Raw genomic sequence first — 23,973 nt, 5'->3', positions numbered from 1 at the left:
CAAACACTGGCCCTCATTACGACCCTGGCGGATTTTTTCCGCCATCGACGGACTTTCCGGCCATGGCGTAAAGTCCGTTTACGCCATGGCGGATGGTGGACTTACCGCCCCATTCCGAGGTTGGCGGGGCGGTAAGTCCCCATTGACCCATTTACCCTTCCCCATTCCCATTTCGGCCCCATAGGGTATAATGGGAGTGGGGAAGGAGTTAATTACGCCACCGTAAATTACGGTGGCGTAATTAACACCAAGGTCCCATAGCGCCATGGATTTTTACGCCCGCAAAAAGCGGGCGGAAAAATGACCATGGCGCTATGGGAACTCGTAGTTGGCGGTAAGGGGTCGGCGCAGCTAACGCTGGCGCAAACCCCTTAGCGCCAGGGTCCTAATGAGGGCCACTGTGGTGCAAATCCCGGCCCTTGGGATCCTCCTCCTTCTGTATTCATGTGCGATAGCTCCTGCTATTGTGGGGTTCATCGTAACTGTTTGACGTTAGTTTCGTGTTCATTGCATGCTTTATACACATTGTATCCTTTCCGCATTGACCTTTACACCTGCTATCATGGGCCTGATGGATCACAGGGTTTGCATGTGACTTTTCCTGACACAAGGTTGCGTGTTGAAATCCATGAATTTGGTTGGGTTTGCGGTGGATGGGCGTGTGATTGGATAGATTGGGTGGTCCTCAACATGCCCACATTTTCCTTTGGTCTTCCTAACTCTTCATGTTTTGTGCCCCCTATTTGGATCTCTGTGTAGGCCCAGCCCACACTCTGCAAGGAGTCTCGCACAAGGCACTCGACCACTCGCAGAGATGTGCTGAGTCTGTGCGAAGTCCTTACCAAGCCAGGAAAAGTCCTGTAAAGTCGATTACATGAATCGTGATGGGGGTTTGCACGCAGAATGGCACGCAAAGTCCAGATTCTCCTTGCAATAAATTCCATGAATCCGCCCTCAGAGCTTTGGAATTATATTTAGATTATATAACCAGGGTTTTGATAGTGAAACAACAGAAGCATAAAAGCTGCGTGGGAATCCCTGAGCCTTTTATCATTGTGGCTTGGTCTTACTATCTGTATTCTTTTAGGGGCACATCCATCAGTAGGAATTATTTGGATGAAAATCAGTCTCCTTTCCGGTCACTTTTATTTTATTAATTCATAAAGCGCTTACCCCTAAGCACTAAGCAATAGTCTAAAAACGGTACAATTTCAAATTAAGGAAAAGCTTAACAAAAATACATGTTTAGGCTGCTAAAGAGAAGAGATGAGATGGTATTTTAGAAGAGAATAAAAAAGAGGAAAAGATGAAGATGAATGAATGGAGAAAGGAGGGGAATTCCAGTGCTTAGAAATGAGGGGTGCAAAAGAACAATAATAAGATTGAGCACAGGGTGGTTTGGGTACAGCCAGAAGAAAAAGAGATTGCGAGGGAAGAGAACGAGGCAGAGAATAGCAAGAGGAGAGTCAAGAAGGACAGGGTGGTCCGAGGCCGTGTAGACATTTGAACGTTAAACAGAGAAAATAAAAACAGAAGGCGAGCTTCAAAGGAGAGCCAGGATAGAGAGTGGAGAGCAGATGAAATAGATGATCACGAAGGTAGAAACAGAATAACACAGATCGATTGGTTATAGATTGGATGGAGAGGAGCCAGATGATATGTCGGAAGACCAATCAGAAGAGACGAGCAGTACAATAGCCAAGAGAAGAGCCGAGACAAGAATCTTGGCAGCAGAAGAAGAAAGAGAAGGCTGGATTTTACGGATGTTAAATAATTGGCAGTAGCAGTTTCGAGAAATAGAAGATGTATGAGCAGTAAAGTTAAGAGTGAAGTCGAAGATCCCCCCAATCGTACGTGCAGTGGCAGAAAAGGGGAGATTCACGGGGGAGGCAAAGGAAGGCTAGTGGGGAGAAGGGGAAATAGATGAGGGTGGGGAGAAAAGAACATATGTGTTAGAGGTGTTAAAGTCCCAGAAACACAAGTGCAACCATTGTTGAATATCAAACAGACAGGCAGAAAGAGAAGAGTGAAGAATGTCAGAGAAGTTAGAAAATGAAAGAAACCGTATTGCAAGAAGCACCTAAAACAGACAGCAGAGAAGCACCACCATCGCCATCTCATCTGCTCATGACATCCGGTATGAATCATTCGCAGGAGATCTTGGGGATGGCCTCCTTCAATTTAGGGTTTCCGAGGATGAGGATCAGAGAGTTAACCAAGGGATACAACAACATTATGCTTTTGTAAATATAGAATGCAGCAGTTTCTTCAAACCATGAATCATCTGTAATGCCCATCATCAAACACACATAAAAGCAGACATATAGTGCCAGGAGGGACAGGATGGTTTTGGCTGCCCTAATGTGGGCCTCCATGCTGGGCCCTCCATTAAACCCTGATGTGTTCTGCTGCATCCTCTGGGTGTGTCTGTACAGGGATGTTAGAACCAGCACAGCTGACACTAGTATCAGGACCATTGGCACAACACATCCCATGACGGACATCAGCAGCTTATGGGAAAGGCTCATTCTAATCACTGTGCCTGTCAAGCTGCTGTTGGTACTTGTGGAGTTTACTGTGAATTGGTCCTCGTGAAGAGACAAGATTGTTGGGATGATGGTGCAGAAAGATGCCAGTATGGACCACGTTAGGAGCAAGGGAACCATCCCGGAGATCCCCTGCTTCAGGCGGGCAAGCAGGGAATGGCAGATGTTGATGATCTTGACACAGTAGAAGACACAGAGCCAGGTGTTGATCCAGAAGGTGGAGTACGTAAACAGGGGCCCAAGGATGAAGAAGATTTTAAAGACTCTGTTGTACATCTCTCTCCATAGGATGCGGCTCAGACTTTCTGCAGACATGCTGAACAGCAGAAGAATGTTGACTAGCGCCAGGGAGAGTAGCAAGAGATTGGATGCAGTTGGCGGGTGCCCGTTCCCAACCCATTCAGTTGAGATCACAGCTGTTATGAAGGTGTTGGTAGTGAAGCCCATTAGCACTTGAACTCCATTTATTACCAGGAATACAATCTGAAATGGATGCATACTGTTCATCTTCCTTGGTCCCTTGGTCTCTGCCTTTTGGTGGGCTCTGCTGTTGAGAAAGGGATGTGCTTGCAAACACTGTTCAAGCTTGTGGTTGTTTGAGAATCCAGCCGATCCTGTATTTTCCCCAATTACCTTGTTTTATGACAACCTGATAATGGGTCCTTTTAGAAGAAACTGTGTGTTTGCGAATAATGTGACATCAAGTTTAGTGATCTTCAATCCAAGAAAATGTGGAAGCAATCAGTGAGCCACTACAGCACCAAAGACAGTGGAAAACTGTGCACACTGCCGACGCGTCTGCTTTTTAGAAGAGTCCCAATGGATCGCACCCTTACTGGACCCTCTTGTGAAGCAACTGGAGGAAGGAACATTCCCTTAACAGAGGAGGAGGATTGCTCCTCCCAAAAAGGTTTCTTGAAGGATATGCACACTCGCGTTATCTAAAGATGACAGGCTGCTTTCTCTCCAAGAGGCGGCACTTAGGGTGTGTCTACGATTACAGGTGAGGCCCTTTCTAGTTTGTGTCTCCTCCCCTCCATTAGATTATCGTTCCCTCCAATCTCCTTCCTTTCGTGTGATTCTCCAATCCCCTCTTGAGCTTGTCTGTTGTGCCCAACCCTGTCTTTTTGCACTTTTCTCCATTGCCCAACCCATGTCTACTCCATCTCACATCATCAGAGCTCTCTGCTTTTGGCAATACCTAGAAACTCACAAGGTGCATGGGTCCTGGCTGTAACGACTACACACGAAGAACACAATCCATTCGTACTCCACTAAAATCCAGACACACTCTACTAGAGTCAAGCTGCACTCCTCTGCGTTGGTCAATTCTTTGTGTTTCTAGCTGAAAATGACAACCAATTGAGAACCCACATTTGGAATAAATATAGTTTGCAATGTCCTGTGCGCAACAACAAACAGTCCCTCTTATGTTCGTGCATGCACAGGGTGTGGTGGAGGAGTAAGGCGCCCCTTTATTTCACCAACCACCGGTGATACCATTAATTGAAAAACAAATTGTTTAAAAAAAGTTGTTTAAAATTCCTTCTAAGTGTTCTATTGTTTCCATGAAGTCAGCAGTTGGCGTGATATAGCATCAGTGTTGGGAAAGTTCATGTGAAAGCCTCCCTAATGAGTCTGCACATGGTGGATAGATCTCAAAGCCTCCCTAATGATTCTGCACATTGTGGATAGATCTCAAAGCATCCCTAATGAGTCTGCACATGGTGGATAGATCTCAAAGCCTCCCTAATGAGCCTGCACATGGTGGATAGATCTCAAAGCCTCCCTAATGAGCCTGCACATGGTGGATAGATCTCAAAGCCTCCTTAATGGGTCATCAAATGGTGGATAGATCTCAAAGCCTCCATAATGATTCTGCACATGGTGAATAGATCAAAAGACATCCCTAATGAATCTGCACATGGTGGATAGATCTCAAAAGCCTCCTACTGGGTCTGCACATGGTGGATAGATCTCAAAGCCTCCCTAATGAGTCTGCACATGGTGCGTAGAGGCAGGACCTTATTATTAGTTTGACAGAATTGCGACAAACTCATTTACCAATCCAGCCACTTGTTTTGGAGGCAAATCCACCATATTGCGAGTGTCAGGATGGAAGGCATGTTATTCCCCTTTATGGACGCATGTTATTCCCCATTATGGAGTCCAATTGGAGATTGGAGGAATTATCACTTGCGATAAATCTGATGGCAATAATTGCAGCATTCTTTTTTATAGAGGAACTACCTTTTTTAGAGGTCTTTCCTTTAAGTCACCACCAAACTTGGAATGTGGCAGCATGGTAAAAGTAGCAATAAAACCGTTCATTAGGCCTCATTACAAGTTCAGCGGTAGTCTTGCTGGTAAAACCGGCAGGCTGCCACCGAACTCGTGAATTTTTCTGGCACCTGGCAATGGGGAAATAGAGGGTCATTACAGCCCTGGCATACCTTGTATTTTCCCATTGGCAGGCGTCGGAATGCATTACTCCCCATTCCCATTCCAGTCCCATAGGGCTCAATGGGAATGGGGATGCCGGATGCACCTGCACCATTCGGAATGGTGCCGGTGCATCCGACATGGTCTGCTCGCGGGTGCTGGTACGCCCGTCACGTCTGACCTGGTGGGCGGGAAGGCACCCGCGAGCAGAACTTGTAGTTTGCCGGTTCGGTAACAATGGTACCAGCAAGCTTACTGGTACCGTTGTTACCGGACCGGCAAACTTATAATGAGGCCCATTGTCTACTGTATACACCTTACTTATAATGGTGCCTATATGGTGAGTGTAAACTGACTGTAATAAGTAGACGAGAAACATCAGCAGCAGTCCATTAACACTCAGTGGATCTGTTAAATGTTAAAGGTATTTATACCCTGCACCGTCACCAATGGAATTGGTCCCCAAGCACTCAGGTAGATCTGTAAAACACGAAGGCGGGCGGGATCGGTTAGTCGGTGAAGACGGAGTAGGAAAGTGAGAGAAAAGGTGTCCTGTTGCCGGCTTCAGTTCGGCTTCCACCATGCGCTGAGCTTCGGTGTGAGTATCGGACTAATGCGAGACCTCATGTGCTGTTGGTGCGGTTTATGGATTGTTTGTTTGTTGCGGTGTGGTGAAGTGCGTGCGGATAGCTGGGCGAAAAAATGGTTGTGTGGATTCTCGGGTTAATTAGTTATGCAGAGATTTGAGAAAAAAAAAACCTTCTCTACCTCGAGCAGGTGGCGAAAGTAGGAAAACCCTCACATTTGATATAGAAAAATAGAAACTTGCCCGCAAGATTTCTAAAAGAGAGTATTTTACTCTATTTATGAAGGGGAGAGTAAAAATGATTTGGGGATAAAATTCCCAATACCCAGTGCCAATTGTTGTATTTTGTTAATGTTTTTAAATTTTAACAAGACATCTTTTTTTAAGTCCTACTTCTTTGAACCTAGTAATTAAGTTCCTCTTCAGATCATAATATTAGTGCTGCTTCCTTTGTTATTGATCTGCCGGTACCACAGTTCCAAACACATTTCTGGAGCTGTGTTGGTAGAAAATTTGTATTTTGTTGGAAATATTTGTACCCTCTATTTTCTTTTGTTGGGAGAATTTGCCTGTTTTTAGGGCATAAAGGTGGCTGGTTGAAGGTTTATCTGTACGGTTATATACCTACACACACTGTTGTGAATGCTTAGCAAAGGTCCTTTCTGGAAATAATACACAAAGCAAAAAATCCAGCCGCATTCCATTAAAATACAGTTGCACTGCTGTTGTTCTTTTCTTCACTTGCTTCGGCAATAACTCAACATGGACTTTTTCACACTCCCAGAATGCTGTGGGGCCGCATGAAATATGTACATATTTTAATTGCATTTTCTCAATTGGTTGCCACTTTAATCTAGTGGATTTACCAACACGGGGAGGCCGGATAGATTGTTTTCTTCTGGCGACAGACCTATCACTCCTCCTTGCAGCTGGGTAATTGGAGGAAGGAAATTGAAGTTTCCAATTGTTTCAGAGAGATGCTCAGTTCCCCAAGTACAGGTGTGATGGCGCACAAGGATAGGACATATTGAAATCTTGTTTATCAGTGTGGTAAGAGTGCCTGTGTGTGGGATGCAGTAAGATAACGGTTTGCAGATGCTGTGTGGAGATGGGTCAGAATTGTGAGACCACCTTCTATTGTATCATTGTGTGATTTTGATAGCCTGCCATTAAATCTTTCATCCCTATCTATGATTCCATGTTTGAGTGCAGTTAATATACCCTCTATGCAGGGATCTGATGCCTTAGGCTCACTACATGTTTTGGACTATAAATCCCATAGACCCTAACCAGCATAATTCGTGGTGAGGGAACATGGAAGTCGTAGTCCAAAACACCTATCGAGTCGCAGGTCGCAGATCCCTGCTCTAAAGTTAAACATTACAACCCAAAAGAGAGAGGAAGCTTACGCTTATGTCTTTCACAATTTCATTTAAGCACAACCCAGCACTCTTCTGGCCACCTACGTAGTCATTGTTCAAAATCTCTCTGCAACGATATACCTATCCCTCATGGAGTGATGGTCACATCATAGCCTACCCTTCATCTCCGTCATGGTGTAACTATGTGCATCGAAACACATCATCATTCTTTATATCCTTCATGGAGTGATCGTCACATCAGAGCCTACCCTTAATCTCCATCACATCAAAGCCTACCCTTAATATCTGTCACATCATAGCCTACCCTTCATCTCCGTCATGGTGTAACTATGTGCATCGAAACACATCACGATTCTTTAACCCCGGCTCAGTGCATTTATCTTTATAAGACACTCCATCCCAGTATCCCTTCAGTGCCTCTCGATTCCTCCTCTGTTAAACATCATTCCATCATCATTATGTTCAAATTAAATAAATTAGCATACCAATATGGACACGCTGCTGAACATGTGTGGTGAACCCTCTGCTCGGTTGCTTCCCCAACCCTGAGGTGAACCCTCTGCTCCCCCAACCCTTAGGTGACCCCTCCAGGTCTGAGGATGACAAGGACATGTGATCTTCAATGCAAGCTAGGACTGCTGGGTACTGTCTGAAAGAGAGGCGGACAGCGCCACTTACCTCCCAGATGCAGGCTCTGACTCCCAGTGAGGGTCCTCCGAGTCATTTCTGAGGGAATGCTGAGATGTTATATTCCTTAGTGATGACCTCAATGGGCATGTGAAAGTTTACCCTAAGACAGTCGCACTGATGTAAGTACGAGTCCTTCGAGGGCTGCTCCAGTCCGTAACACATTGGAGCACGTCAATAGCAGGGGCACCTGCTATTTTTTTAGTTAAAGAAATGAGGTGTATAATGTGTCATGAAAATCGAGCTGGCAAGACTTTGGCCATAGCACCGCCTCATATGCAACCTGCTATGCGTAACCGTATCGCTTGGACATTTGCATAACGCCAAAGCAGCATGTGTCTTGAGAGGGAGGGTGCCTCCCTGCCTCCGCCCTCCCCTGCCTCAGCTGATATTTCAGGACCATCATACCTCGTTGGATGTGCTTGAACTTGGTGAGGGGTCCATGGAAGACTGAACCCCCCCTAGTTATGAAGTGCTCCTGATGAGCCCCAAAGAAGTCTTCAGACAGCGCCCCTGCAATCGGGCGCAGGTGTCAGCAGCTTTTTGACACCTGCACCGTTTTTGTTATCTTACAAAAAGATGGTGCTGTGTATGCAGGGCTCTAGGGAGCAGAGGAACTGTGCCTGCTGCCTTCCACCGCACGGTGGCAATCTACTCTCTCCCTTTCCTGCCCCTCAGTCGCTAGAATCGACCTCCATGTTATCATTTATTGTTAACCACAAAGCGAATTTTAGCTTTGTATTCAAATGTTTTCCTCCAAACAGATTGTGCACCCCACCAGATGACCATCGCTACCCGAAAATTATAGAGGATAAGATCAACGCAGCCGTTGAAGCAGCACATAAAATACAACATGGGAGTGATCCAAAATGCAGAGTCCCCACACAATCTCCACCAGATGCTCCTTGGTTCCCTAAAACCATAGCGGATAAGACCAATGGTAGTGTGGGGATATCAGCAGGCATTAATAGGAATATATGTTATGTTATATTATGTTATAGTGTATTTGTATGGTGCTGTATGTACCATTGGTATGATCTCAAAGCGCTGTGGGTTGAAGATTGAGCATATTGATAGGAATGTGTGTCTGTGGTTATCGATGGGTGCCTTCCTTACTTGGGATGCTTTTGGAGCTCAGTGTGCCAGCCGTGTCTGTCCTGGTGGTTCGTGGTAGTGGCGGGTGATGGTATGTTGTGTTATCTCGGTTGGTGGGTCCTTTTCCATACGCTCTGTAGTGTGAATAGGAGGACCCATTTTCCAGGCCACTGGAACAATTTTATGCTGGGTTGCTCACGCTTCTTGGTTTATAGTATGATTCGCCAGACAGTTTAGCCAAGCATAGTTGCTTCTGTGCCTCTGGTGCAGGCTTCTAGGTTCCTATTCCTAGGTAGCCAGGGGTTACCTCTACTGATCATATAATATCAGCTATGCTTTGGCGGTTGAGCTAGGTGCCTGCGGTCTGCAGAAGCCTAGGCCGGAAGTCTTTTGGTCTGTAGGCTTACTTCCGAGCTCTGGTTGTCCTTGATTTTCTGGGGTGAGGTGATTCATTAATTGGTCAGTCCTCTTCTGTGGCTCTTCTTTTGTGTTTCAGGTTGGTGCTGATTCTCACAGCACTTTGTCCATTGGGAGGTGGGTTTATGGCCTAAGGCGGACTCTTTCAGGGATTTGGGAAAAGCCATGTTTTTACTGCTTTATGAAAGGCCATGTAGTACTGGTTGTGTCGAATATGGAGAGGTAGTGAATTCCATAGAGTTGGTGGCAGGGTAGAGTAGGGTGGCCCTCCAAGTCTGGCTGAATTGGAGGCTGGAAACATTAGTAGGAGGGCCGTGCTTGACCTTAGGGTACATGATGGGTGGTAGCGTATAGTCTTCTCTTGAAGGTATGTCGGGTCGCCTTGTGCACTGCTTGGTGGGTGATGAACAGGATTTTGAAAGTGGCCCTTTGTCCAATAGGTAGCCAGTGGAGTGTGCGGAGGGCAGGTGAGATGTGGTTCCTTCGTCCTAGTGCAAGGAGGAGTTTAGCAGCTGAGTTTTGGACTGTTTGAAGTTTGTTAAGTTGGTTTTCCGGAGCACCCAAGTACAAGAGTTCGCATTGTCCAGTCTGGACATGACAATTGATATAATAGAAGTCAATCTGTTGGGGACGGTGAGATAAGGGAAGATGCTTCTCAGCAGCCCGAGGTGGTAGGGACAGGATTTGGATACATTATTGAGCTAGTGGCACAGGGTTAGGCCTGAGTCCAATGTGCAACCAAGGTTTTTGACTGTGTTGGAGGTGGCGGTGGAGTGCCAAGTGGGGGATGTTCAGAGCTTGTCTTGGGGATTACCAGGATCATTTGGGTGTCATCAGCATAATTGTAGCAGGTGAGGTTGTGCAAGCGGATGATCCCTGGTAGTGAGGTCATGTAGAGGTTAAAAGAAGGAGCCTTGGGGTACTCCGTTGTTCACTGGGCGAGCTGCGGAGGTAAAGGGGGGGGTAGTGATTTGTTTCCTGTTGTTAAGGAACGAGGCAATCCATGTGAGTTCCAAGTCTCAGATTCCAAGTGAGTGGGAGTAGGTTGAGACCTGCCTTTTTCAGCAGGGGTTTGACGTGTGCTACTTTGAAGGGTTCTGGGATGGAGCCAGAAGTGAAGGAGTCATTGAGTATGGACCTGGCATGTTCTCCTGCACAGGTAGAGGAGAATATCTCTTCAAGGAGAGATGCGGGCAAGGGTCAAGGGGGGACCCGGAGCGTCTGCTGTTGGACAATAGTTTGAGGCATTCCTCACTCGAGGTTGGCTGGAAGGAGTTGAAAGTCAGCACTGCGGGAGGGGGGATTCTGAGCAGCAGGGGTTGGGCAGCGGGTGAGGTTGGAGAGTTTGGAATTAAGGGTGGTCGTCCTGTCCAGTGCTGTTATGTTGAATTGATGGGAGAGGGAGTTGCAGAGCACCTGTGTGGGCGTGTTAGGGGCAGAGGTGCAAGTGGGCTTCACGAATTCCAAGATGATACTGTGGAGCGCTTTACTACCGCCGCAGCAGTTCAGGATTCTTTTATTATAGTTGTTTTTTTTGGCCCTTCGGATCTCGGATTTGTAGTTACGGTGATGGTGGGCGAGCAGGGATTTTGCTAAGGGGAGGTTTTGATGCTCACCATTTGCGCTCGATGGAGCGGTTATGGTTTTTGACAGTTTTCGGGTGGGACATGAACCATTTGTGGTTTGTTCCTTTGCGGGTGCGAGTAGGGGGTGAGAGGGATGTGTGAGTTGTTGTGCCAAGAGTCAGAGGATTTGATAGGTAGAGGTCTGTCTGTGGTTGGGAGTGAGTGTAGCAAGGCTTCAGCCAGGTCGGGCAAAACCTTGCCCGCCGATACTCATGAGAGACGACTAACAATGAGATAAGTAGCCCAGGGTAGCACATGCCCATCATTAAGTAATCACTGCCACTCTTAACCTGCATCGCTCACTCAGGGAAGCTCTCAACACTATCAATCTCCCACTACAAATGTATTGCCAAATCTAGGTACAACAAACCATCAATGACTGTCAACTTACAGAAACCTACTGAACTATTGCCTTGAGAAGCCCTAGGCCCCTTCCCCCCACCATGCTGAATTCTCGAATTTAGGTGAAGCATCCTCCTTTTGTTTATTGTATGATGAGGGCTACTTTTTTTTTTTAACCCTAGGCTTCCGACCCACTGTACAGGGGTCTCAAATATAGGTGTAGCCTCCATCTTTTTATACTGTCTTTTTATACTGTATGATGAAACCTACTGCATTGTGATACCTAGCGCTCTCTCCCACTATACAGGATTCTCAAATCTAGGCGTAGCCTCCATCTTTGTTTACCATATGCTTAAACTTACTGCACTGTGGAACATAGGCCTTTCTCCCACTATACAGGATTCTCAAATCTAGATGTAGCCTCCATCTTTGTTTAATATACGTGGATACTGACTATAGTATGAAACCTAGGCCCATTGGTATAGGACTCTCAATTACAAACCTGGATAAATATTGCCCCAGCCGAGCAATCTCACAGCCTATTGTACCTATATCTCACACCACTAGTGTGGACACAGGCCGCCGGGACGGCCAATCATCCATGCACGATACAATACGGCTACGGCTAAGCACATCTGGTCTAGTTTGAACATAGCCGTCCAGACTGAAACACCTGACGTACCTCAACACCTCTGCCACTAGCATACAGCGACCACCACCCAAAAGGAACCCGGTATAGCTGGCCTCACATAGACTCTCTCAACAATAGCAATCTATTTCTAACCCCCAACAGCATCCACTCATGTGTCTGACCTCTCTTGGGCTGCTTAGTTTAGCCTTGCCAGCCACCAAAGTCCTAGAACGGCGACATGCACACATGCATCTCCTTAGCTAAACCCACTAGAATTTCCAACCACATCGACTACGGTCAACAAGGACGTTCTAATCAAGGGAAAAAAAGCACATTGAAGCCACACAAGTGGGGAAATAGTGCTATATAAATAACCAAATACAATACGTGCTGAGGTGCAATGGTTTTTTAAGGTGTCCCAGTGTTTTTAAAAATAGGGCAAACATTGCACTTGCTGCGGTGCACAGTTTCTGTAATCTGGCCCCAGGTGACCAGATGAGAAGATTTTTGGGGTGGAATTCTGAAAGTCCATGGCCCACAAAACCATACACTTATTGGTGAGGCGTCTCTTTCAATACGTAGAGCACAATGGATTTTCTGACCTTCCTTTCTTCTTGCAGGCTGAAGACCTGGATAGGCATGATAGCCACTGCCTTTGATGAGCACCCACTCAGGCTTACCTGTATAAAACTATTGCTGAATATCAAAACCCTGCAAATCCTAATAATGTGTTCCCAAAAATTCTTTAAAATAAGGACTAGTTCTGCATTAACTAAAACATGCTCAGGTTACCCTCTTTTGGGCAAGCCTTAGATGGACCCCAATGAGTTTGAGCCATTATTTGTCATTCTCTGGTTTTTCTTATTTAGCAATCCTTGTGGGCAGAGCGGATGTCCGCCAGCTACAGGATTATTGCAAATTATTGGCCATATTTTATACTGTCCAGCTGGCCTTCCTCCGTGCAAGGGGTTCTTCTCCATGGCATTGTCCCTGACTTGCTTGCTTGGTGACATATTGTGATGTTGAATTTCTATCCACGCCCCAGTCTTACAAATGTGGTGCCCCCAGGGCTCTGCCAGGAAGCCACCTCTTGTCATTGTGAATCTCTGCATGCCTAATTAGGTGGTTTGCCCTGGTATGCTGAATTACGTGGCAGATTCACACATTCTACGGTTCTTCCATTCATCCGCCTCGACCTATGCCACATCTCATTCCACCTGCATCCTTCTTGTCCAAAAGTAGATGGACCACAGTTAAATTCAGCGAAGACTGAGGTCCTCTTAAAAGGCTAGTCAGACTATTCAATCTGGAAGGATTCTGGCCATTAGGTCTTCAGCCTCGTCGATTCCCACCAACAGAGTAAAGCACCCGGGCATCTTTCTCAATAGTTCCATTTTATGACATGTCCTGGAACCTGGTTTCTTTCATGCTGGCCCAGTGAAATGGCTTTTCTTGCATCTAGTTTCACCTTATGTCCTGGAAACTCTGTTACTGCTGCTTGCCATTTGTAGGGTGGCCATCTGCCATTGGGATGGCCTTGTTGCACGGTGGGTAGTAATGTTATCCAGAACTGCACGGTTCTGAGTTTTCAAGGGACTGTTGTCTAACATTGCATGACCAGAGAAATAGCAGATCATGCACACATTGCGAGGATTGCCGTATATCACTGTGCCTTGAGCTAACGAGGGCATTAACAAAATATTGCCTGCAGCACTTGTATATTAGAAACAATATGCTGATCTGTTCCTTGCTAGACATTGTCATGTTGTGAAGACAGGGCCATGTGCCCTCCCACATCGTTGTGTGGGAAGTTGTAGAGATTAGTTCTTGCCAAAGATGACTCTGACATCTTGGGATGTACCAGTAACTTCTTTAATATGTTCCCTGTACATTACATCCAGTTCATTATGTCAGGTTTATCAAGTAGGAACATCATAGGAACAACAACAAGCACCGGCATCCTCTCTCAGGGGTCTACATCTCCAACTGCCTCTCCCAGGACACACTTATACAGTAACATTCTCTCAGCTTGCATTCTCTGTCTCTCACTCCAACATTCCATGCATTCTATTAAGAGTCCAGGTGAGGCGTAGTCTCTATAGAAGGCCCTCTTTTGGGCTGAGTTCAGGGAAATGACGTTGGGTTAGGGAGGGGGTGGGAGCATGTCAGCAAGTTCTGATGTCAGTGGTTGTGATGTGGCCATGTTTGGTGATGTCATTTGCTAATGTCGGATGGGCGTCTACCCGAATTGTGTGAGATTGAGTGGTTCTGTGGTTAGAGCACCACATTTAATTCTTGGGGGATCATTCTGAGTATGGCAGTAGGGAGTGAATGGCACTGGTAAGGATGGCGGTGCTGTTAACCTCCTACTGCCGCATTCCGAGGTCCCTTAGCAGGTCCACTAGGGCCAGCTGGTTTTACCAGCCGCCCTTAGCGGGACCAGTTAAGAGACCATGGAGCTAATAATGGGCCTGCAATTTGCGGGCCCGTTATTAGCTCCTTCCCCATTCCCATTGAGCCCTATGGGGGCCCTATGGGGGCTCAATGGGAATGGGGAATGGTTTTCTAAATGGGGACTTACCGGGTCCGCATAGGTCGGAATGTCCTGGTAAGTCCCCATTCCGACTACCCGGACCCGAGTTTAGGGGCAGCCATGGTGCTAATAGCACCATGGCTGCCTCCAAATTCGGAATGACCCCCTTGGTCTCTTGTTCTGATGCAAACGATCTTCCACTTCTTGGTACATGTAATTAATGCACAATCTGTTTGGATGAAAACATTCAAATGCACAGCTAAAAGTCACTTTGTGATTAACAATAAGCGATGATAACATGGAGGTAGTTTCTAGCTGTTCGACTGAGAAGCAGGAGTGGGAGCGAGTACATCGCCACTGTGTGGTGGAAGGCAGCAGGCACAGTTCCTCTGCACGCTAAAGCCAAGCATACACGACACCATGTTTTTGTAAGATAACAAAAACGGTGCAGGTGTCAAAAAGCTGCTGACACCTGTGCCCAATTGCAAGGGCGCTGTCTGAGGACTGCTTTGGGGATCATCAGGAGCCCTTCATGACTAGGGAGGCTCAGTCTTCCATGGACCCTTCACCAAGTGTAAGCACATCCAACGAGGTATGATGGTCCTGAAAAATCAGCTGCGGCGGGGGAGGCACGAAGACACATGCTGCTCTGGCGTTATGCAAATATCCAAGCGATACGGTTACGCTTAGCAGGTTGCATATGAGGTGGTGCTGTGGCCAAAGTCTTGCCAGGTCGATTTTCATGCCACATGATACAGCTCATTTCTTGAACTAAAAGAAATAGCAGGTGCCCCTGCTATTGACGTGCTCCAGTGTGTTACGGACTGGAGCAGCCCTCAAAGGACTCGTACTTACATCAGTGCGACTGCCTTAGGGTAAGCTTTCACATGCCCATTGAGATCATCACTAAGGCACACAACATCTCAGACATTCCCACAGAAATGACTCCCAGGACCCTCACTGGTATTCAGAGTCAGCATCTAGGAGGTTAGTGGCGCCGTCCGCCTCTCTTTCAGACAGTACCCAAGAGGCCTAGTTTGCATTGAAGATCACATTTCCTTGTCATCCTCGACTCGGAGGGTTCAGCTCAGGGTCGGGTAGCAAATGAGCAGAGGGTTCACAACTCATGTTCAGCAGCATGTCTATATTGGTGTGCTAATTTATTTAATTTTAACATAATGGTGATGGAATGATGTTTAACAAAGCAGGAATCGAGAGACACTTAAGGGATAGTGGGATGGAGTGTTTTTTAAAGATAAATGCACTGAGCTAGGGTCAAAGAATGGTAATTTGTTGAGATGCAAATGGTTATACCATGATGGAGATGAGGGTAGGCTATGATGTGACGAAGATGAAGGGTAGGCTACAATGTGACAGATATTAAGTTTAGGCTTTGATGTGATGGAGATTAAGGGTAGGCTCTGATGTGACGATCACTCCATGAAGGATATAAAGAATGGTGATGTGTTCAGATGCAAATGGCTACACCATGATGGAGATTAAGGGTTGGCTATGATGTGACTATCACTCCATGAAGGATATAAAAAATGGCGATGTGTTGAGATGCAAATGGTTACACCATGACAGAGATTAAGGGTAGGCTATGATGTGAGGATCACTCCATGAAGGAAAGATATATCGTTGTAGAGAGATTTAGAACAATGACCACATAGGTGGCCAGAAGAGTGCTGGGTGGTGCTTAAAAGAAATTGTGTAATGACATAAGTGTAAGCTTCCTCTCTCTTGTGGGTCGCAATGTTTACCTTTAGAGCATGGATCTGCAATCTGCAGCTCTATAAATGTGTTGGACTCGAATGTTCCCTCACCACTTGCTAGGCCATAAAGACTGCATATGGAAACTAAGGCACAATAACCATATACTAAAACGACAGGTCAGACACGAGGTTCATTTTCCAAACAAATCTGGTTTATTTCAAAGTATTCTCAGTCAGCGGAATGGGTCTCATCGCCTCACGACGTGTGTTCTCAAACACTGTGAGATGCGAGAGAGAGCAAACAGCGCTCAAGCAGAAATATATATACATTAGACATAACCTTTGCTAAGGTAGTTCGACCCCCCCACATACATGTCATACAGGCTAGGGTTCAGTGATTGACAATTATGGCACGTTATGACAAGTCTTCATTCAGCCTAAACATCGTTATTTTAGCAAAGGCAGCAGGACAGCTTTCTGTTATGGGGAAAATGGAGCTTCTGGCTCAGCGAGGATATCGTGTTCTTAGCAGGGAGACATTCCTTACTTCGTTATCTGTGTGTTTTGGCTCATGAGCTAAGGGTCAGATAGTCCTGAAGCAGAAAATACCACTCTCCAGGAAGGAACACCGCTAGGAGAATATAATTCATGTTTAACTGCCTTTTACAGCAGCTCTTGCAAGACAAACCGGCACCTGGTCTGATGATTAGATGCGGCTTCTGCTCGACTTCAAGGACATAGTGAAAGAGAAAAAACAATGTATTTCTGCACAGTTTGACATTCTTGTCTGTGTTCGTGTTTCAGCGTTCAAGCCGTGGCCTCGCACGGTGTGCGAGTCTAAAGCATAGAATACATTTTGCAAAGCGTTTTGACAGAAAAGAAAAAAGCAAATGGCCGACATTTCACAAAATGGACGCCCTATGGTTACATTGACAATTCTTTGATCGCGATGTTTGTCATATGATGCGATTGGCTTCTGGCCAACATATTATACGTATCATTCGACTATATGGTTACCTTTCTGGTCCTACACACTGACTACGCTTGTTAGGGTATATGGGATTTATAGTTCAAAACATGTGGAGAGCCTAAGTCGTCAGACCCCTGCATAGAGGGGACATTGCCTACACTCAAACATGGAATCTTAAATGATAAGGATGAAAGGTTTAATGGCAAGCTATCAACAACGCAGAATGATAAAATAGAAGGTGATCTCACAATTTTGACCCATCTCCATGCCGCCTCCGCAAACCATGCTCTTACTGCATCCCAAACACAGAGGCCCTCATTCCGAGTTTGGAGGTAACCATGGAGCTATTGGCTCCATGGTTGCCTCCCAACTCGTCCCAAATCCGGCCTGGTGGATGGAGTGATTACCGGTCCATTCCAAGGTTGGCCCCATAGGGCTCAATGGGAATGGGGAAGGAGGTAATTACGGTACCCTAAATTACGGTGCTGTAATAACCTTCAAAGTCACTTTGCGGGTTCGTTTTTTAACACCTGCTAAAAGCAGGCATTAAGTACCAAACCGCAAAGGGAAATTGGAATTGGGCGCTAAGGGTTTAACGGCACTGGTCTCGTTACCGGTGACCGTTAACCCTTACCGCCCTACTCGGAATGACCCCCAGACACCCTTACCACACTGATAAACAAGATTTCAATATGTCGTATCCTTGTGCGCCTCCTGTGTGCACCATCACGCCTGTACTTGGGGAACGGAGCATCTCTCTGAAACAATTGGAAACTTCAATTTCCTTCCTCCAATTGCCCAGCTGCAAGGAGGAGTGATAGGTCTGTCGCCAGAAGAAAACAAATCTAGCCACACTCCTCGTGTTGGGAAATCCATTAGATTAAAGTGACAACCAATTGACAACATGCAATTAGAATATGTACATATTTAATGCAGCCCCAAAGCATTCTGGGAGTATACAAATGTCCATCTTAAATTATTGCAGAAGCAAATGAAGAAAAGAACAACAGCAGTGCAGCTGCATTTTAGTGGAATGCAGCTGGATTTTGTTATTTGTGTATTATTTCCAGAAAGCACCTTTGCTAAGCATTCACAGCAGTGTTTATAGATATACAACCGTACAGATAAACATTCAACCAGCCACCTGTATGCCCTAAAAACAGGCACATTCACAGAAACAAAAGAAAATAGAGAATACAAATATTTCCCACAAAATACAAACTTCCACCAACACAGCTCCACAAATGTGTTTGGAACTGTGGTACCGGCAGATCAATAACATAGGAAGCAGCACTAATATTATGATCTGACGAGGAACTTAATTACTAGGTGCAGAGAAGTAGGACTTACAAAAAGATGTCTTGTTTATATTTAAAAACATTAACTAAATACAACAATTAGGACATGGTATTGGGAATGTAATCCTCCAAAATCATTTTACTCTCCCCTTCAAAAAATAGAGTGAAATACTCTCATTTGGAAATCTTGCAGGTAAGTTTCTGCATTTCTATATCAAATGTCAGGGTTTCCTGCTTTTTGCCGCCTGCTCGAGGTAAAGAAGGTTTTTTTCGCAACAGATACTTTGAGCGTTAATGGAACGCTGCTGACGTTTTCCGTCTAATTCTTACAGTCAGTTTACACTTACCATATAGGCACCATTATAAGTAATTCATATACAGAAGGCCTCATTATGATACTGGTGGTAGCTGGGCCGGTATCATTTTTTTTCCGCCGCCCGTGAATGGGCAATTACGGCTCTGAGGGCCTGATTCGTGGAATTTATTGCAGGGAGAATTGGGACTTTGCATGCTATTCTGCACGCAAAACCCCATCCCGATTCATGGAATTGACTTTGCAGGAATTAACCGGGCCTGGCAGGGACTTCACGCAGACTTGGCACGTCTCTACGAGTGGTCGAGCGCCTTGCACGAGACTCCACACACAGTGTGGGCTGTGCCTATGCAGAGATCCAAACAGGGGGCGCAACATGCAGAATTAGAAAGAACAAGGGAACATTTGGGCATGTTGAGGGACACCCACTCTAAGGAATCACACGCCCAGTCTATCGCAAACTCAACCGAATTCATGGATTTCGACCTTGTTTGGGGAAAGTCACTCGCAAACACTGTGATCCATGGGGCCACATGCTAGCAGGCGTAAAGGTCAATGCGAAGGAGGAAGAGGATGCCCAGGGCACGGATTTTAACACAATGCACCACAGTGTTTGGGATGCCTGATAACCTGGTGAATGCTACATACAGCTTGCCCCCATGTTATCCTAGACATTGTCAGGGGGTGGGAGTAAGGCCCAGCATCACCATCATATGCTCCCAGGCCCTACCTCCCTTGAAAGTAGGGACAGAGGAGGCATTAGCTTGCACAATTAGTGTCTCTTTTTAAATAGAATAGACTAGGTGACAGGTAGGCATGTACCAAGGATGAGGGACTCATAACACTATTAGGGCAGCATTTCTATAGGTAGGAAAGAGGTTGCAGCGTACCCATGTAGAAATGTGTGCCAGACATGTACCGGGACTCTGTAAACAGCAAATAAATGCAGATCAAATGTGTCTTGCAGAAGAAGCATAACGTGCAACTTTAAAAAATTGCACCAGCAGAGACTTCAGCTTTGCAACTTTAAGAAAAGCCCAATTCAGCACACTTGAACAAATCAGGAAATATGCTGTAGCCGTCTAGATGGTGGCTACCCAAAGGAATGTCAAGGCCGAGCCTTTGCAGGGAGTGTACATGGCGTAAGAAGATATTATTGTGTTCGGTCAGCTGTCAGAAAAATCAAGTTGCAAAGACACAGCAAACCACTTCAAGTTTATGGGACGAACTGGGCATCCCAGGAAATCAGAAGAAGTTGGCAGATTAATGTATTCTGTAACCGGCAAGGCATGAAGTAAGGACGCAAGCAGCTAAAGAAAAAACTAAATGCAGTGTTGAACTCTTAGCAGGGTAAGAGCAGGATGACTCACAAAAATAATTATTCGTAAATCTGCCAAGAGCAGGGTGGCGATCACCGATTGCAAACAAGGCCTTGAGCCTCAGTGACTCATGGCATGGGAGGTAAACATAGGCTATTTGATTTAATTAAAATAAGGCAATATGCTTCTCTCGCTCTCTCTCTCTCTCTCTCTCTCTCTCTCTCTCTCTCTCTCTCTCTCTCTATCTCATCGACGCAAACATGTCAGCATGCAGCCAGTTCATAGACAGTGTAACTGTCAGTTAAACTGATGAGCTCATGTCTTTTTTTCACTACAGAAGTAGTTCAGTGCCTACCAATAATCAAATGTGATCAGTAACACACTGTTTTAGGAGAAGGTTCATGGGTGGGATCTTAGATAATGATTGTCCAATCCCTAGTTGTGCACATATAGGTTCCATATGTAGTTTAGTAGAGGGAGCCAATGATTGGGAGCGATAGGTTTTCATAACTGTGACATCACAATGACTCATTCATGTTATATAACCCCATGTCTTCTGTTCAAAGGTTGGAGAATTCTGGGGTGAGAGCTTGGCTTTTAATTTAGATTTTTTCCCCAGTCTATTGCAATAAACTGGTTACCCTGTATTTAGCATACCACAACCACTCTGTGTTGTCTCTTTTTTGGCAAATACCATTTAGAGGGCAATCTGGCTTTTGTGACCCTCTAATCATCTGGTAGCAGAGTCCGGTCAAGGGCTGTTGATTTTTTGGGGTGCTCTACCACACTCCTTTTGAGCAGCGGATCGGTCAGGGGAGCAGATTTTCTTTTGTGCACAACTCAACAGGAAGTATCAAACAGAGGTCATGTCAACCGGAACAAAACTCAAATGAATACATTAATGTTAAACAGACTTCAATGGAACAGGAAAGGAAAAAAACACAGTCAAATCCAAACAAACAAACATATTAATAACAAATTCTTACATTTTATTATTATTCACAGATGTATAAAAATATATTAAATCTGTATTAGCCCATAATGCATATTTGGTCTTTGCAAAAAGAATAAAGTGCAACTAAGTTAAAGTGTTAATAACGCCTTGTGTAAACCACATAAGGTCCATGCACACACACAGTTGGGAGACCGAAAGCCCTGATCGGGTGTAGGGGATCACATGAGAGGGGACCGGTACTCACAAGTGTGAACGCTAGAAAACTTTCACAAATATACATGAAATATATTCAATCCATTGTTATAGAGTCTCAAATGCGAAGATTGTTTTCCAATTTAATAAAGTGGGGTGCCATTCGTCAACTACACTGACCTAGGGACTACAAGATAGTTTTTAAATCACAAGAGTCAACCTAAAAAGGCTTTATGCATAACATTGGTAGTTTTGACGGAGTAATGTTCCAAACTGGATTCCAGTTGATGCCCGCGCTCCATTTTGTTGAATGTCACGTCATGTAAATAGGTTCAAGTATAAATATCATTTCTAAAACCAACAAAAATAATCCATGGACAGGTGAGTTTGATGATATTCTTACCTACGGTTAGGTTAGGCTGGTCCCCAACTTCAGTGAATGAGCAGTCGGTTCAGTTCATGTCTGTAAATTAAGGAATCTTGTTTTCCCAGTTTAATTAAATGTCCTTGTGTTTTGTCTCCACAGAGTCACTATTTAGAGTCTGCTTGCTGTATGGTTGACACGTCACTAGAAGCAAATACAAGACGTTAGTGCCAGTTTGTTTGGTTGAGAAAATGGTAATTATTATTCTCTCCAATGATGTTTTTCTGAATTTCGGTTTTGGAACATGTTTTTAGCGCTGGTTCATTTGGACCTTTTTAATTGGCATATTTTTTCTTTTGCCTTTGTTCTGTCTTTCATTATTTTTCTTAGGATTGACAATAGCCATGGATTATTATTGTTGGTTTGGTTGTTCTGGCAGCTGTCCCACCTCTACCAGTTGCCCCACCTCCTGCCCTTCTTTCTCCGCCGCCCTTGTCTCCAATAGACAAGTCTTCGGCAGAGCCAGACGTGATGCAGGCCGATCCGGACGCCTTGTATGACGGGCAAGGGGATCAGGATAGAGACGACCAGCTCCACTCTGTTAGGGCGTTCCATAGGGTACTGGGCATGATGACTCTTCTTCTGTTCTAGTACCTGAGCCACGTCTTCTGCAAGAAGGGGTGCTTTCAGGGGCATTCACCTTGTCTCCTCAGGAGCGCACCGGCTTGTTCTTTCAGAAGGATGTTTTGGCCGAGGTCTGCAAAGTCTGGGATAAGCCACACACTGGGCTGCATATTAACAAAAAGATTGACGCTCGTTATAGGCTTCATACCTCAGAGGAGGTAGCCTTAGTGTCTTGCCCACTTCCTTCCTCCACAGTGTTGGTGGCCGCTACACTTCAATCCAGACCGGCTTCAGCGTCATCTACACCGGAAGCACAGGTTCTGGCCAATGAGGACAAGTTGCTTGACTCTTTGGGGAGGAAGATCTTTGCTAATTCCAAGCGAACGCAGAGCTCATTTTAACAGGGGCAAATATGAAAATGTGGAAAGGAGTTCATTCCTGCAGACAAGCGGACAAGCTGGACGATTTTAAGGCTAGGTTGTCAGATGCCAGAGTCCTGGCACAGGATATGCTTGCGGCTGCGGCGCATCATGTCGACACCTCGGCTCAGGGCATCATTCTTGGCGTTGACACATCTCGTCAGGCTTGGCTTCACGCCATGAAGTTTTCCAAGGAGGTGTAGGATAAAGTTCTGGACCTGCCTTTTTGACGGCAAAGAACTGTTCCATTCGTCAACGGACATAGAGCTGACTAAAACTAAGGACAGAACTCAGACGGCCAGGTCTTTGTTCGTTCTGGTAAAACCACTTTTTAGGGCTCAGAGAACGCCTTCGCGGCCTCAATCTTCCTCTTGTTTTTGGGGGTTTCTAGATAGAAAAACACTGAGAGTTGATCCTCCAGCTGGAAACTCCCGTCGCCGTCAGCAGCAAGGCCGGTTTTTCTCTTGGTCCTTGGCCTCCTCCATAGGATCTGGGGGTCCCGCCTCTAAGAAGCATGCTAAATGAGGGTTTTGGCGCTTGCACGATACCCCGGTGGAAGGGCGCATTGCGTATAACTGGGAGGCTTCCGCTTGCCCCTTCCCCCTACCCCATCCATCAATCCTCCCTTCCAGCAGTTGGGGATGCCCTCCCTCAGAGCCAAAGTCCAGAAGCTTCTGGATCTCAAGGCGGTGGAACACGTTCCCCTAGGGAAGAGAGGGGAGGGCTTCTACCCCGTCTGTTCACGATGCCCAAACCCAACTAGGCTGGCCTGATCACCATCCTAGACCTTTCCCAGTTCAACCTTTCTCTCCTCCAAGAGAAATTCAAGATGATCCCCCGAGTCAGATAAAGTCATCTCTACAGAAGGGCGACTGGCTCAGCGCGGTGGACCTTCAGGATGCTTATATGCATATCCTCATTTTGAGCCCGCATTGGAAATACCTACGGTTTTCCATGGGGGATGAGCATTTCCAGTTTTGCGTGCTCCCGTTTGGTCTCAGCTCGGCACTGCGTGTCTTTACGAAGATGATGCCAGTCATCGCAGCTTATCTTCGGCTACATGGTATCCATGTGTATCCGTATTAGAACGATTGGCTGCTGCGCAGTCCCTGTACACTGAAAGCCTCGAGCAACCTTCAGTAGCTCCTGTTCCACCTTGGGCTGTCAGTGAACTGGCAGAAATCTTCCATGACGGTCTCTCAGGACTTGATTTTCTTGGGTTTTCGTTGAAACACAATCAATTGCAACGTATATCTGACTGGGGACAGAATGGCGGATCTGTTTGCCACGTGTCAGGTGTTTATGCAGTTGGAGAGCATGTCAGCCTGGTGGTTCCAGAGGCTTCTGAGCCTCATGGCTTTGTGCGTGCTGGCTCTTCCTCTTGGTCATCTCAAGATGAGGCGCACGCAGATGGCTCTTAGAAGCTCATGGCTTCAAGCAGTGGATCCAGATTCCAAAATGATATTGGTTCCATCTTTCATGAGGACGGACCTTTTGTGGTGGTCGTCTCTCAGCAAT

At 45.9% G+C, this 23,973-nt stretch overlaps 1 protein-coding gene across 1 annotated transcript; it reads right to left on the bottom strand.

Annotated features, from left to right (window-relative positions):
- Positions 1-2,144: 2,144 nt before the first annotated feature.
- On the bottom strand, positions 2,145-23,495 carry LOC138579842 (taste receptor type 2 member 40-like). The gene is made up of 3 exons (XM_069650074.1): positions 23,398-23,495; positions 12,020-12,115; positions 2,145-3,093 (listed from the first exon to the last, which is right to left on the bottom strand). Exons 1-3 carry the CDS (start codon positions 23,493-23,495, stop codon positions 2,145-2,147), a joined length of 1,143 nt encoding a protein of 380 aa, XP_069506175.1.
- Between the last annotated feature and the right edge of the window lie 478 nt (positions 23,496-23,973).

The sequence above is a fragment of the Ambystoma mexicanum genome, chromosome 3p (genome assembly GCF_040938575.1).
Source record: "Ambystoma mexicanum isolate Mex_15411 chromosome 3p, UKY_AmexF1_1, whole genome shotgun sequence".
NCBI classification, from domain to species: domain Eukaryota; kingdom Metazoa; phylum Chordata; class Amphibia; order Caudata; family Ambystomatidae; genus Ambystoma; species Ambystoma mexicanum.
This window is presented reverse-complemented; position numbering and strand designations above follow the sequence as displayed.